At 45.4% G+C, this 16745-nt stretch overlaps 1 protein-coding gene across 1 annotated transcript in view; it reads left to right on the top strand.

The window, feature by feature from the left end:
• The window catches only part of cep170ab (centrosomal protein 170Ab), a gene marked incomplete at both ends in the record, with an annotated part of 99348 nt that overhangs the window by 64329 nt on the left and 18274 nt on the right, over window positions 1–16745 (top strand). The window contains 9 exons of the mRNA XM_083764343.1: window positions 733–951; window positions 3108–3360; window positions 4381–4609; window positions 6328–6516; window positions 7465–7599; window positions 8685–8817; window positions 9106–9341; window positions 11240–11649; window positions 13704–13967. Of these exons, the coding sequence (XP_083620469.1) occupies window positions 733–951; window positions 3108–3360; window positions 4381–4609; window positions 6328–6516; window positions 7465–7599; window positions 8685–8817; window positions 9106–9341; window positions 11240–11649; window positions 13704–13967 (2068 nt within the window). The remainder of the gene's footprint in view (window positions 1–732; window positions 952–3107; window positions 3361–4380; window positions 4610–6327; window positions 6517–7464; window positions 7600–8684; window positions 8818–9105; window positions 9342–11239; window positions 11650–13703; window positions 13968–16745) is intronic.

Genomic DNA, 16745 nt, shown 5'->3' with positions numbered 1-16745 from the left:
ACTGACTAAAACTAAATAAAAATGAAATAAAAACGAATATATGATGACTAAAACTAAGACTAAATATACTGACAATTTCGTCAACAAATAAAAACTAGACTAAAATGTTAGGAAGGGACTAGTGGACAAGAGATCCAGTTTTATGCTGGGTTGCATGCTGAAAATAGCAGATATACAATCTCACAACGCGTCGCGCTGCGGGACTAGTGGACAAGAGATCCAGTTTTATGATCCAGTTTTATGCTGGGTTGCATGCTGAAAATAGCAGATATACAATCTCACAACGCGTTGTGCGCTGCGACGCGTTGTGAGATTGTATATCTGCTATTTTCAGCATGCAACCAAAGTGTAAAATATGTCAACATCAAGGCCAGTCAAAACACATTTTAGTCGACTAAATCAACTGTAGATTTAGTCGACTAAAATCGTATGACATTTAGTCGACTAAAACTAGACTAAACACTAGAACATTCCAGCTGACTAAAATGTGACTAAAACTAAGTGAAAACTATTCAAGAGACTATGACTAAAACTAAAATAGAAATGTGCTGCCAAAAACAACACTGCTTTGAAACCAAAAAGGGTTGGCAAAATAAGCCTCGGCTTCAGCCTACACCTTTTCGGTGCCACTTGTATAAGTGGACTCTATTGTATGTATTTATGTATTTTTGCTTTTTCAAATGGACCGAAATAAAGATGTACTACTACTCGTCCTCCCGTTCATATCTACAGATAACAAAGACACCAGGAGGAGTGCTGCCGACGCCCCGGTGAGTGGCCCCCTGCCGCCACTAGGGGCCTCCAGCGAGGAGCCCAGCTACTTCGAGATCCCCACCAAAGACCCCCTCGGGGGGGAGGCCCCGCCCCGAGACGCAGAGGCAGGCTCCGCCTCCGAGCCCGCCCACGGACACGCCTCCTTCACCATCGAGTTCGACCCCACCGGGGCGGCGGGTAGGTAGCCAATTAGGTCGTACGTAAAAAACTGTACTGTACTGTGCTGTGCTGTGCTGTGCTGTACTGTGCTGTACTGTACTGTACTGTACTGTACTGTACTGTACTGTACTGTACTGTACTGTACTGTACTGTACTGTACTGTACTGTACTGTACTGTACTGCACTGCACTGTACTGTACTGTACTGTACTGCAGTGTTGTTTTCGTCGACTAAAACTAAGATGAAAAATGTTCGTCGACTACCTATTTTCACTGACAAAAACAAATGGAAACTAAATGAAAACTAAGCTACGATGACTAAAACTAAGACTAAATATACTGACAATTTCGTTGGCGAATACAAACTAGATTAAAATGTTAGGAAGGGACTAGTGGACAAGAGGTCCAGTACGCGACGCGTTGTGAGCTTGTAGATCAGCTATTTTCAGCAAGTGTAAAAAAACTCATTACGACGGCATCAAGACCCGCCAAAATACATTTTAGTCGACTAAATCAACTGTAGATTTAGTCGACTAAAATCTTATGACATTTATTCGACTAAAACTAGACTAAAACTAAGACATTCCAGGTGACTAAAATGTGACTAAAACTAAATTAAGTTTCAGTCCAAAGACTATGACTAAACTAAAATTGAAATTTGCTGCCAAAAACAACACTGCTGTACTGTACTGTACTGTACTGTACTGTACTGTACTGTACTGTACTGTACTGTACTGTACTGTACTGTACTGTACTGTACTGTACTGTACTGTACTGTACTGTACAAGCTCTCCTCATTGGCCTCTGTCTGTGCGTTAGGCTGCACAACAGGGACACTTGGTAGTAACAATATGCTAATTCCGTGCCCCAAAACAAAGCAAAATAACAGATTTGGACATTGAGTATAAACAGGAAACTACTCAAGATATGTTTCACTAAATATTTCACTGTTATGACTCAGCAATAACAGATGTCACACCTATGACTCAGCAATAATATATGTTACACCTATGACTCAGCAATAACAGATGTTACACCTATGACTCAGCAATAATATATGTTACACCTATGACTCAGCAATAATAGATGTTACACCTATGACTCAGTAATAATATATGTTACACCTATGACTCATCAATAATATATGTTACACCTATGACTCATCAATAATATATGTTACACCTATGACTCAGCAATAATATATGTTACACCTATGACTCAGCAATAATATATGTTACACCTATGAATCAGCAATAACAGATGTTACACCAATGACTCAGCAATAACAGATGTTACACCTATGACTCAGCAATAACATATGTTACACCTATGACTCATCAATAATATAAGTTACACCTATGACTCAGCAATAACATGTTACACCTATGACTCAGCAATAATATATGTTACACCTATGACTCAGCAATAACATATGTTACACCTATGACTCAGCAATAATTTATGTTACACATATGACTCAGCAATAATATATGTTACACCTATGACTCAGCAATAATATATGTTGCACCTATGACTCATCAATAATATATGTTGCACCTATGACTCATCAATAACAGATGTTACACATATGACTCATCAATAATATATGTTACACCTATGACTCAGCAATAATATATGTTACACCTATGACTCATCAATAATATATGTTACACCTATGACTCATCAATAATATATGTTGCACCTATGACTCATCAATAATATATGTTACACCTATGACTCAGCAATAATAGATGTTACACCTATGACTCAGCAATAATATATGTTACACCTATGACTCAGCAATAATATATGTTACACCTATGACTCATCAATAATATGTTACACCTATGACTCATCAATAATATATGTTACACCTATGACTCAGCAGTAATATATGTTACACCTATGACTCAGCAATAATATATGTTACACCTATGACTCATCAATAACAGATGTTACACCAATGACTCAGCAATAATATATGTTACACCTATGACTCACGTGTGCACGTAACGAGCATGCGCGCAACAAATTCACTCACGTAAATACGCTGGTGTTGTCGCACCGCAACTTCTCCCCAAGTGCTCTGAAAATGAACTATAGGCGCGTTATACCGCTTCACGTTTGAAAGGCCCTTTAGGCATCATATTAAGTTGACTTTATCTACTTTGTCAGGTAAGGCGAGCGCCAAGGAGCGCGCGGCGGTGAAGGCGGGGCCGGAGACCAGGCCACGCCCCAAGAGGGGGGGCGTGGGGGAGGAGCTGAGCCCCCTCCAGACGGCCATGGTGGCCGCGGAGGTCAAGGTCGCCGATTGGCTGGCCCAGAACGAGCTGCCGCTGGCCCTTAAAGAGACGGTCGCCGTCGCCGAGGACGACGGGGAGAGCGTGAAGAGTGACCTCCCCGTCCAGCTGAGGAGTCTCAAAGGTGTGTGTGTGTGTGTGTGTGTGTGTGTGTGTGTGTGTGACAGTGTTGTGTCATAAATAAATGTTTTTATGTGATGTATTCCCATGCTTTTTTGTTCTTGCTTAATGTAAGTCGCTCTGGATTAAGAGTGTCTGCTAAATGCCTAAATTGTAAATTGTAATAGTCTCTTAAATAGTTTTTAGACGCAGTCACCTGGAATGTTTTAGTGTTAGTCTAGCTTTAGTCGATTAAATATCATAAGATTTTTGTCGACTAAATCTACGGCTGATCTTCCTAACATTTTAGTGTATTTGATGACGAAATTGTCAGTATATTTAGTCTTAGTTTTAGTCATCAAAGCTTAGTTTTTATTTGCATTTAGTTTTCATCAGTGGAAAAAGGTAGTCGGCGAACATTTTTCGTCTTAGTTTTAGTCGACAAAAAAAAACACTGGTGTGTGCGTGTGTGTGCGTGTGCGCGTGTGTGCACTGTATGCATGTGTGCAAATGAAAGGAATGCTTCATCCCACAGCACTCACCATTGACGGGTTAACTCGCCATGTCACGGTTTTCATTGATTAAGATAGATGGCGCTCTTCACCAAAGTACGCATGGCTCTCTAGGCCGACACTAGGAGACACGGAAATGAACCGGAAGTGAAAAAACTGGAAGCCTCAATGTAAATAGATTTGCATTTAGAAAATGCAAATCATCTCGGATTCTCTTCCTATAGATTTAGTTTCGGGTCAAAACAAAGCTTTATTACTTATCCCATTCTGAACGGTACCCATTTTGGCGTTAGCATCATGTCATGCTTTAGCTATTGAAAAACAGCAGATCTACAAGCTCGTAGCGCGCCACCGAGTGGCGCTCTACGAGCTTGTAGGTCTGCTATTTTTTTTTAAATCGAAGAACGACTGACATTTTTAGAATCTGATCTCAGGTCAGAATGGGTTAATCAGACCAGTGTGTGTCCAGTGGAAACCTCGTATGAATCTGATCTCAGGTCAGAATGGGATTTTTACTTACTTTTTCTCTTTAGGCAGTAAACATGAGGACGGCACCCAGAGCGACTCGGAGAACCCGCCGGGCGACCCGCGGCGGACGACGGTGGCCGTGCTGGGGGAGCGCTCTCCTCGCGGGATGTGGGGGGGGGGGAGCCCGGTGGGGGGCGGGGCCAAGGTGGTCCGAGAGGGCCGCGCCAACGTGCCCGACGGGCTCTTCGCCGAGGAGGACAGCCCGGCACGGCGCCACAGGTCCTCCACGGGCCCCAAGGTGGGTGACTAGCAGTGTTGTTTTTGGCAGCAAATTTCTATTTTAGTTTTAGTCATATAGTCTCCTGAATAGTTTTCACTTAGTCTTAGTCACATTTTAGTCACCTGGAATGTATTAGTGTTAGTCTAGTTTTAGTCGACTAAATCTACAGTTGATTTAGTCGACTACAATGTATTTTTGCGGGCCTTGTTGCCGTCATAATGACTTATTTTCAGCATGCAAACAAGTGTAAAATGACTTATACTGGATCTCTTGTGCACTAGTCCCTTCCTAACATTTTAGTCTAGTTTTTATTTGTTGACGAAATTGTCAGTATATTTAGTCTTAGTCATCATAGCATAGTTTTAATTTAGTTTCCATATAGTTTTCTTCAGTGGAATAGGTAGTCGACGAACATTTTTCGTCTTAGTTTTAGTCGACGAAAACAACACTGGTGACTAGATGACATGGTATCACCTCCCTCCCCAAGGTGGGTGACTAGATGACATGGTATCACCTCCCTCCCCAAGGTGGGTGACTAGATGACATGGTATCACCTCCCCCCCAAGGTGGGTGACTAGATGACATGGTATCACCTCCCTCCCCAAGGTGGGTGACTAGATGACATGGTATCACCTCCCCCCCAAGGTGGGTGACTAGATGATAGGCATTCCTACCTTATGGGTTTTCTAGAGTTTGCTTTGTCTAAACGTATGTATTTTTGAGGGGCGCGCCGCTAGCCCCTCCTGCCAGCCCCTCCTTCCTATAGACAGGTTTAATGTTTGTTTTTAGTTCAATGATCGTTTTAAAAACGCCATTGACAATGAAGGTACATTCTACGTCTTACATCTTGTCCCTATAACACAAACATTAAATGCCATCTTTGTTTTGTCAACGCTTGTTTTACGTCACCATTACATCACCTAATCAACATGAGTTAGACTTTAATATATTAGGGCTTTCAATAAAAGAAGAAGAATAACATGAGCAGAGGGGAAGAACATTTCCTGTTGTGCAAATCAAATCAAATCAAATCTATGTTCAAACAACGAACATATAAGCAATGAGATTAACTAAATATTTATTTGTATCAAAGTACTCCAACGCTGACCTAAACCAAATTAACTGTATCTTAATGCTGACCTCTGGTGGTGACAATGATATTTGACGGAACAAATGATATATCTTGTTGCTACTTTGCTTGTCTAGCACTGCGTGAAAAGAGGAGTTAACGGGCAATTATGGGCACTGTATTTTGCCTGTAAACCTCAAGTTTAGCAGGCATAATACTGTAATATACGGTAATATACAGGTGTGATGGTACAATTCTGAGTTTGTTGGAAAGTTTAACGGGAGTTTCCTGTAATATACACATCCGTATTTAATGCTTTTTGCGCAGTGTAGCGTAATACCCTGTTTTTGGGCTGTTTTGTAACCATTTGTTTTTTCCCCTTCTTTTCTTTTACTCAATGTCTGCCAAGGACTTAATTAACTGCTTTTTTTGATACTCCCACAGCGCCAACGACGTCTTTAACGCCTTTTTAATACGTGTATAACATTGGGCAAATCCTTTTTTTTTTAAAATAGAAACTGGCGCTCAGGGCCTTTTTTGCACCCCCTAGTGGCGATGGAAGAGTTTTAATGACCTTTGTATCGACTGAATATACGTGAGGACCATCTCCAAAACGATATATATTGTATCTCAAGTCAAGTCCAAATAAATAATTTCAATCATCAAGGTGGCGGCGGCGTCGTCGGGAGGAGGAGGGGTCGCGGGGGAGAGGCGTCCGGGCGTGGCGCCCTATCAGCAGACGTCCCGAGACGACGGCTACCTCCAGGGAGACGACCACAGCGACAGAGGGACGTACACCATCGAGGTGGAGAATGGAGACGGAGAGGAAGAGGAAGCCAGGAGGATGATCGACAAGGTGGAACGACAATTTACAATTTACAATTTAGGCATTTAGCAGACGCTCTTAATCCAGAGCGACTTACATTAAAGGTATATTCAGTGATTTCACTTAATTCAAATATCACTTATTCTTTTGTTTTGTTGTGATAATCTTCTCTACTATAGAGTGTGCTGACCATATAAGGAGTTCCTCCCTGTCCCCAGTTAACCCCTGGGGGTCAAAAAAACATTAGGTTTCGTTTTTGGCTCTCTATCCTGATTGGACGAAAGGCTTAGGTCCCAGCCAAAAACGAAACCTAAGGTTTTTTTGAGTGAAATCACTGAACATACATTTAAGCAAAAAAAAGAACAAAAAGCATGGGAATACATCACATAAAAACATTTATCATGAAACATGCGTAAGCTAAGAAAGTAACAGTGGAATATCTATATAATGAAAACTATACATATAAACTATACATACTGTATATACTATACTATGCTATACATATGTACTATGACGTGCTATGACTACATACAATGCAATTATAGTGCTGTCTACATAACATGCTAGAAGTCTGTATCAAATGCTATCTAAGTCTACAGAAATTCTATCTAAGGGGGTAGGGTAAGTGCTATGGGCCATGATGGAGTCTAAAAAGGTGGGTTTTCAGACTACGGCGGAAGATTGGGAGTGATGCTGCAGTTCTGACTGCAATGGGCAGTGCATTCCACAGTTTTGGAGCCAGAAGGGAGAAGAGTTTGGGACGTGTGGAGCATTGTCCCGGCGTTTTTAGTGAGGGTACTTCCAGCTTCCCTGCGTTGGCTGATCTGAGTGTGCGGGAGGGTTTCTAGGGTTCGATCATACTTGCAAGATATGGGGGAGCCATCCAACGACCACTTTATTACTCTTTTAAAGACAGAATAACGAGGGCCGTGTGTTTTAAAGGGTCCGTCATGCATTCGTGTTGTGGTTGCGTTGCAGGTGTTTGGTGTGGAAGAGCAGCAGTCCGTGCCCGTGTCCAGGGTGGGGGGCGCTGGGGACCCCCACAGACACAGGCTGACCGCCCAGAGGTCGGCCACGGGAGACCAGAGCAAGCCTGGACGCACGGACACAGAGGTTGGTATACCGGACGCTACACAGAGAGAGAGAGTCTGGACACATGGACACAGAGGTGGGTACCAGACGCTACACACAGAGAGAGAGAGTCTGGACACATGGACACAGAGGTGGGTACCAGACGCTACACACAGAGAGAGAGAGTCTGGACACATGGACACAGAGGTGGGTAACACCAGACGCTACACAGAGACCAAGCCTGGACGCATGGACACAGAGGTGGGTACCAGACGCTATACAGAGAGAGAGCCTGGACGCATGGACACAGAGGTGGGTACCAGACGCTACACAGAGAGAGAGAGTCTGGACACATGGACACAGAGGTGGGTACCAGACGCTACACAGAGACCAAGCCTGGACGCATGGACACAGAGGTGGGTACCAGACGCTACACACAGAGAGAGAGAGCCTGGACGCACGGACACAGAGGTGGGTACCAGACGCTACACAGAGACCAAGCCCATGGACACAGAGGTGGGTACCAGACGCTACACAGAGAGAGAGCCTGGACGCTACACAGAGAGCAAGCATGGACGCACATGGACACATTTATGCATATATGCCCTCATTTATCAATCAAGTGTAAAATCTGCCTCAAATTCGAGCCTACATTTCGTAGTACACTCACGTCGGCATGGCGTTCATGAAGTGATCCCAAAACAGCTGATAACCCTTCCTTAATTTCGTTCCGACTTTAATAAATGTGACGTCTGAAATCAATCTGACACGCCCTATAAAATCATGCCTCGCCCTCGTTTTTGCGACATGAACAACTGCAATACGACCAAACAACGTATGGGAACCATAGTTACATGATGGAAAAAGCCAATATAAAATGTTTCCCCCCTTGCCTTGAAAAAGGTCTGCTTTTAAATGACCAGTGGTTGTTGCTGTGGGTGGTGCCCCGTGCAGGTGCTTCCTTTTTCTAAAAAAGGTTATCCCACGATTTTGTAACCCATTTTTCACCCCTGTGTCAATTACCTAATGTGATCCTGGGCTCTACACACCCTCCTCCGCCAACCTGGGGAGAGCAACGGACGCCAACCTGGGGAGAGCAACGGACTTGAACTCGTGCTTCTGTGCAGGTGCTTCCTGAGGAGCTGGTGGTGGGGGGTCCCCGCTGGGTGTCTCAGTGGGCCACGCTGGCTGCCAGTCACATCAGGACCGACCCGGAGGGATCAGGACCCGAGAGCCACGTCTACATGACCGAAGACAGAGGTACTGTCAGCCTGCTGGGCCCAGAGGTTCTGTCTGTCTCTGATAGCCTGCTGGGCCCAGAAGGTTCTGTCTCTGATAGCCTGCTGGGCCCAGAAGGTTCTGTCTCTGATAGCCTTCTGGTCCCAGAAGGTTCTGTCTCTGATAGCCTGCTGGGCCCAGCCAGAAATTAACATATAAAAACATCAAATAAATTCCAAAATATACTAATAATTAGTCACAACCCTGAAAAGGGTGAGGAAGTAAACTATGGAGAATCATTGTCCGCTCGTCTCCCCGTTTCCGTTTCAGCCGAGATCAGCGAGTCCAGCTACTCCGCCTCATCCAGCTACACCGACCACCGCAAGAGGAGGACCCTCCCCCAGCTGCCTGGCGAGGACCACGCCCCGGGGAGGAGGAGGGGGGGGACCCTCCCCCAGCTGCCTGGCGAGGGGAACGCCCCGGGGGGGAGGAGGAGGGGGCCGACGGGGGGCGGCGGCACGGGGGAGAAACAAGACACGGAGCTGCAGGAGAAGGAGAGCCATCAGGTGAGACCAGTGGTGGAAAAAAAGTACTCAATTGTTTTACTTATAAGTAAAAGTATACCAATACTGCAATTTAGAACTAATTCGTTACAAGTAAAAGTACGGAATTGAAAATGTACTTGAGTAAAGTGCAAAAGTATCGGCATAAAAATTTACTTAAAGTACTAAAATTAGAAGTATTCATATTGCAGAATGTCCCATTTCACAAGTTCAAAATGTGTACAAAATCTATTGAAAATAGCCGATCTACAAGATCCACACGTCCCAGACTCTTCTCCCTTCTCTAAAACACCCTGGACAACGCTCCACATGTCCCAAACTCTTCTCCTTTCTCTATAACACCCTGGACAACGCTCCACACGTCCCCAAACTCTTCTCCCTTCTCTAAAACACCGTGGACAACGCTCCACACGACCCAGACTCTTCTCCCTTCTCTAAAACACCGTGGACAACGCTCCACACGTCCCAGACTCTTCTCCCTTCTCTAAAACACCCTGGACAACGCTTCACACGTCCCAAACTCTTCTCCCTTCTCTAAAACACCCTGGACAACGCTCCACACGTCCCCAAACTCTTGTCCCTTCTCTAAAACACCCTGGACAACGCTCCACACGTCCCAGACTCTTCTCCCTTCTCTAAAACACCCTGGACAACGCTCCACACGTCCCAGACTCTTCTCCCTTCTCTAAAACACCCTGGACAACGCTCCACACGTCCCAAACTCTTCTCCCTTCTCTAAAACACCCTGGACAACGCTCCACACGTCCCATACTCTTCTCCCTTCTCTAAAACACCCTGGATAACGCTCCACACGTCCCCAAACTTTTCTCCATTCTCTAAAACACCCTGGACAACGCTCCACACGTCCCAGACTCTTCTCCCTTCTCTAAAACACCCTGGACAACGCTCCACATGTCCAAAACTCTTCTCATTTCTCTATAACACCCTGGACAACGCTCCACACGTCCCCAAACTCTTCTCCCTTCTCTAAAACACCGTGGACAACGCTCCACACGACCCAGACTCTTCTCCCTTCTCTAAAACACCATGGACAACGCTCCACACGTCCCAGACTCTTCTCCCTTCTCTAAAACACCCTGGACAACGCTTCACACGTCCCAAACTCTTCTCCCTTCTCTAAAACACCCTGGACAACGCTCCACACGTCCCCAAACTCTTGTCCCTTCTCTAAAACACCCTGGACAACGCTCCACACGTCCCAGACTCTTCTCCCTTCTCTAAAACACCCTGGACAACGCTCCACACGTCCCAGACTCTTCTCCCTTCTCTAAAACACCCTGGACAAAGCTTCACACGTCCCAGACTCTTCTCCCTTCTCTAAAACACCCTGGACAACGCTCCACACGTCCCAGACACTTCTCCCTTCTCTAAAACACCCTGGACAACGCTCCACACGTCCCAGACTCTTCTCCCTTCTCTAAAACACCCTGGACAACGCTCCACACGTCCCCAAACTCTTCTCCCTTCTCTAGAACACCCTGGACAACGCTCCACACGTCCCAAACTCTTCTCCCTCCTGGCTCCAAAACTATGGAATGCACTTCCCATTACAATCAGAACTGCAGCCTCACTCCCAATCTCCATCCGTCGTAGTTTGAAAAACCCACCTCTTCAGACTCCATCTTGGCCCGTAGCCCCTCCCCCAGCCCCTACGACCTTAGAGCTGTATCTTATGTAACTTAGATAGCATTTAATGCAGGGTTTCATAATCTGGATCCTATATATATCCTAGATATTCCACTGTTACGTTCTTAGCTTACGTATGATTCATGATAACAATGATTTATGTATGTGATGTATTTCCATGATTTCTGTTCTTGCCTAATGTAAGTCGCTCTGGATTAAGAGCGTCTGCTAAACGCCTACATTGTAAACTGTAGGGGAAGACGAGCAGGGAGAAGAACAGACCCGCTGGAGGCCATCACGGCGGAAGCCCCAAGCGCTCCTCCCCCTCCCCCGCCAAGTCGCTGGACAGAGGGGGAGGGGGAGGAGGGGGGAGAGCCGGCCAGCCGGGTGGCGGCGGCGGCGTGGTGACCAGGCTCCCGCCTCGACCTCTGAGCAGCGCCGAACAGAGGAGGCTGGAGGAGGAGGCGCGGAGGAGGAAGAAGAAGGAGGAGGACGAGGAAGAGGAGGAGGAGGAGGAAGAGGAGGGGTCCATGAAGGTGGACAACAACGGGAAGCCGCTGTTGAGGCAGGAGAGTTTCACCGTGGAGCGAGGCAGCGGCTCCGGCGTGCCCGTGGAGCTCATACCGCGCATCGACGCGCACGGCGGCAGCAGAGTGACCTCCAGGTACAGTACAGGGCCGCTCCACATCACCATCAACACATTCAGCAGAGTGACCTCCAGGTACAGTACAGGGCCGCTCCACATCACCATCAACACATTCAGCAGAGTGACCTCCAGGTACAGTACAGGGCCGCTCCACATCACCATCAACACAAGGCTATAAATGCCACACTCACCCCATTTGAGAAGAGAGATCCAGAGGAGGCAGACCTGCTGCCTCCACTCCCTGCTTCAGCCTCCATGTCTCCGTTCATTTATGTTTGATTATCCTTTCCATCCACACATGCACCACACCATGTATCACACATCCATACACCACACCTACACCACTGATTTACTGACTCCACACCTCATAGGACCCGTTGCTTGATTATGTTGTTACAGTATGTTGTAGTTCAGTTATTTAAGTTAATGTCTAGCCTTATATAATAAATACAGTTTCTTATACTGCTGCGCTGTCTCCTGCCTCCCAATCTTTGCCATAGCATGAGCCAGCTATGACAATATATATATATATATATATATATATATATATATATATATATAGAGAGAGAGAGAGAGAGAGAGAGAGAGAGAGAGAGAGAGAGGGGGTATGCGGCGCGTGACATCATCATCACATCCGGAAGTTATGTGGGAACGCAACAGAAAAGTCCTATTGGACTGAATTAAACGACATTAAACGACGTTAAACTCACTTTGCCATTCGATTTGTCACTCGATCTGCCATTCACTGTATGCATGTGCATACCCTCTGACGCAGCACTGCCCAAAAGGTAGATCATACCCTCTGACGCAGCACTGCCCAAAAGGTAGATCATACCCTCTGACGCAGCACTGCCCAAAAGGTAGATCATACCCTCTGACGCAGCACTGCCCAAAAGGTAGATCATACCCTCTGACGCAGCACTGCCCAAAAGGTAGATCATACCCTCTGACGAAGCACTGCCCAAAAGGTAGATCATACCCTCTGACGCAGCACTGCCCAAAAGGTAGATCATACCCTCTGACGAAGCACTGCCCAAAAGGTAGATCATACCCTCTGACGCAGCACTGCCCAAAAGGTAGATCATACCCTCTGACGCAGCACTGCCCAAAAGGTAGATCATACCCTCTGACGCAGCACTGCCCAAAAGGTAGATCATACCCTCTGACGCAGCACTGCCCAAAAGGTAGATCATACCCTCTGACGCAGCACTGCCCAAAAGGTAGATCATACCCTCTGACGCAGCACTGCCCAAAAGGTAGATCATGATCTTCCAGTAGATCACAAAGGCTGTGCAGGTAGATCACATGACATGCCCTTAAAGAATATTTAATTAATATTTTTTTGCATATGACACTTAAATTAAGGTGGCTTGATTTATTTACATGAAAAGGGCACGTGAGCTCAACATTTTAGTTTTAAGATGTTGATATTGGTTTTGTATTCATCTTTAGGCCCCCAAATCAAACCTTAGAAAGCGTATTGTATTTTATTACTGGGTAATATTACATTTTGACAGCAGAAACTGCCTGTCATATCCCTATCTAATTATTGGACAGTATTAGGATGTTGATATTCATTTTGTATCCATCCTTAGGGCCCCAAATCACACCTTAGTTCAAAAGCACTAGTGTCTATTTAAAACGCATAGGTTCTTTGACTGGGGACTCATATTTTGAGTCATAATTTCACCCCCCTCCCTATTCCAAAGCACCCCCCCCTCAAAATAGTTTACATATTTAAACTATTTTGGTATACATTTTTGTTCGGTGGGTAGATCAAAAATGTGATACATTGAATGCACGTGATATGATTTGCAGTCTTAAAGATGGAGTGCCACAATTGTTGTTTTTCCAGTTTTTCCATGTGTCTATGAGGTGACAGTACTTCATTTGACACCCTGGAGTCGTTTTTATGTGCAATGGTGTATTAACTTTGTATTTAGGGTTTCTTCCTGGAGGCTGAACCCTTGACAGTCAAACGGGCCAAAATGAAATAAACAGAAACAAAGATTTGAGTTAAAAAAAAAAAAACGTGCGAAAACAATATGGTGATGATAAATATATACCTCCAGGGACGCGGAGGCCGTGGCGGCCTATCTGGAGACGGCGGCGGTATCGGAGCAGGGCGACCCACCCAGCCAGTCCGCCGAGGGCTTCACGTCGCCCGAGTCGGACGTGGACACCACCAGCACCCTGAGCCAGGCGGAGGGGGCGAGGAGGGTCACCCACCACCACCAGAGGCGCTCGCGGACGCTGGCGGGGCAACAGAAGGAGAGGACGGTGGTGTGCTCCTCCAGAGGGGGAGGGGGGAGCGGCCGAGAGACGCAAGACTCAAGGTCGGCTGGAATCGTTATGATGTGGTCATCGTTATGATGTGGTCGTCGTTATGATGTGGTCGTCGTTATGTTGTTGGTCATCGTTATGATGTGGTCGTCGTTATGATGTGGTCGTCGTTATGATGTGGTCGTCGTTATGATGTGGTCATCGTTATGATGTGGTCATCGTTATGATGTGGTCGTCGTTATGATGTGGTCGTCATTATGATGTGGTCATCGTTATGATGTGGTCATTGTTATGATGTGGTCGTCATTATGATGTGGTCGTCGTTATGATGTGGTCATCGTTATGATGTGGTCATCGTTATGATGTGGTCATCGTTATGATGTTGGTCATCATTTTGATGTGGTCGTCGTTATGATGTGGTCATCGTTATGATGTGGTCATTGTTATGATGTGGTCATCGTTATGTTGTTGGTCGTCGTTATGTTGTTGGTCATCGTTATGATGTGGTCGTCGTTATGATGTGGTCGTCGTTATGATGTGGTCGTCGTTATGATGTGGTCATCGTTATGATGTGGTCGTCGTTATGATGTGGTCATCGTTATGATGTGGTCATCGTTATGATGTGGTCGTCGTTATGATGTGGTCGTCATTATGATGTGGTCATCGTTATGATGTGGTCATTGTTATGATGTGGTCGTCATTATGATGTGGTCGTCGTTATGATGTGGTCATCGTTATGATGTGGTCATCGTTATGATGTTGGTCATCATTTTGATGTGGTCGTCGTTATGATGTGGTCATCGTTATGATGTGGTCATCGTTATGATGTGGTCATCGTTATGATGTGGTCGTCGTTATGATGTGGTCATCGTTATGATGTGGTCGTCGTTATGATGTGGTCATCGTTATGATGTGGTCATCGTTATGATGTGGTCGTCGTTATGATGTGGTCATCGTTATGATGTGGTCATTGTTATGATGTGGTCGTCATTATGATGTGGTCGTCGTTATGATGTGGTCATCGTTATGATGTGGTCATCGTTATGATGTGGTCATCGTTATGATGTTGGTCATCATTTTGATGTGGTCGTCGTTATGACGTGGTCGTCGTTATGATGTGGTCATCGTTATGATGTGGTCGTCGTTATGATGTGGTCGTCGTTGTGATGTTGGTCATCGTTATGATGTGGTCGTCGTTATGATGTGGTCGTCGTTATGATGTGGTCATCGTTATGATGTGGTCATCGTTATGATGTTGGTCATCGTTATGTTGTGGTCGTCGTTATGATGTGGTCGTCGTTATGATGTGGTGGTCATCATTTTGATGTGGTCGTCGTTATGATGTGGTCGTCGTTATGATGTGGTCATCGTTATGATGTGGTCGTCGTTATGATGTGGTCATCATTATGATGTGGTCATCGTTATGATGTTGGTCGTCGTTATGATGTGGTCGTCGTTATGATGTTGGTCATCGTTATGTTGTTGGTCGTCGTTATGATGTGGTCGTCGTTATGATGTGGTCGTCGTTATGATGTGGTCATCGTTATGATGTGGTCATTGTTATGATGTGGTCATCGTTATGATGTTGGTCATCGTTATGATGTGGTCATCGTTATGATGTGGTCATCGGTATGATGTGGTCATCGTTATGATGTGGTCGTCGTTATGATGTGGTGGTCATCATTTTGATGTGGTCGTCGTTATGATGTGGTCGTCGTTATGATGTGGTCATCATTATGATGTGGTCATCGTTATGATGTTGGTCGTCGTTATGATGTTGGTCATCGTTATGTTGTTGGTCGTCGTTATGATGTGGTCGTCGTTATGATGTGGTCATCGTTATGATGTGGTCATTGTTATGATGTGGTCATCGTTATGATGTTGGTCATCGTTATGATGTGGTCATCGTTATGATGTGGTCATCGGTATGATGTGGTCATCGTTATGATGTGGTCATCGTTATGATGTGGTCATCGTTATGATGTTGGTCATCGTTATGATGTGGTCATCGTTACGATGTGGTCATCGGTATGATGTGGTCATCGTTATGATGTGGTCGTCGTTATGATGTGGTCGTCGTTATGATGTTGGTCATCGTTATGATGTGGTCATCGTTATGATGTTGGTCATCGTTATGATGTTGGTCATCGTTATGATGTGGTCATCGTTATGATGTGGTCATCGTTATGATGTGGTCATCGTTATGATGTGGTCAAAAACAGTGTTGTTTTTGGCAGCAAATTTCTATTTTAGTTTAGTCATAGTCTTTGGAATTAAACTTCATTTAGTTTTACTCACAACGCGTCGCGCTGCGACGCGTTGTGAGCTTGTAGATCGGCTATTTTCAACATGCAACCAAGTGAAAAATGACATACTGGATCTCTTGTCCACTAGTCCCTTCCTAACATTTTAGTCTAGTTTTTATTTGTTGACGAAATTGTCAATCCATTTTAGTCTTATTTTAGTCATCCACTTTTCCATCAGTGAAAAAAGGTGTAGGCAAAATTGAAGCCTTGCTTAGAATTAATGGAGTTTGCATGTTCTCCCCATGTCCCCTAGGGTAGGTACCCTCACATGTTCTCCCCGTGTCCCCTAGGGTAGGTACCCTCACATGTTCTCCCCGTGTCCCCTAGGGTAGGTACCCTCACATGTTCTCCCCGTGTCCCCTATGGTAGGTACCCTCACATGTTCTCCCCGTGTCCCCTATGGTAGGTACCCTCACATGTTCTCCCCGTGTCCCCTATGGTAGGTACCCTCACATGTTCTCCCCGTGTCCCCTAGGGTAGGTACCCTCACAAAAACATGCAGTAATCCGGTCACTAAACTGCCTC

The sequence above is a fragment of the Protomyctophum parallelum genome (genome assembly GCF_964188405.1).
Source record: "Protomyctophum parallelum genome assembly, chromosome: 5".
NCBI lineage: Eukaryota > Metazoa > Chordata > Actinopteri > Myctophiformes > Myctophidae > Protomyctophum > Protomyctophum parallelum.
Note: the sequence above shows the minus strand (reverse complement) of the source record. Positions and strands in the feature narration are given on the sequence as shown.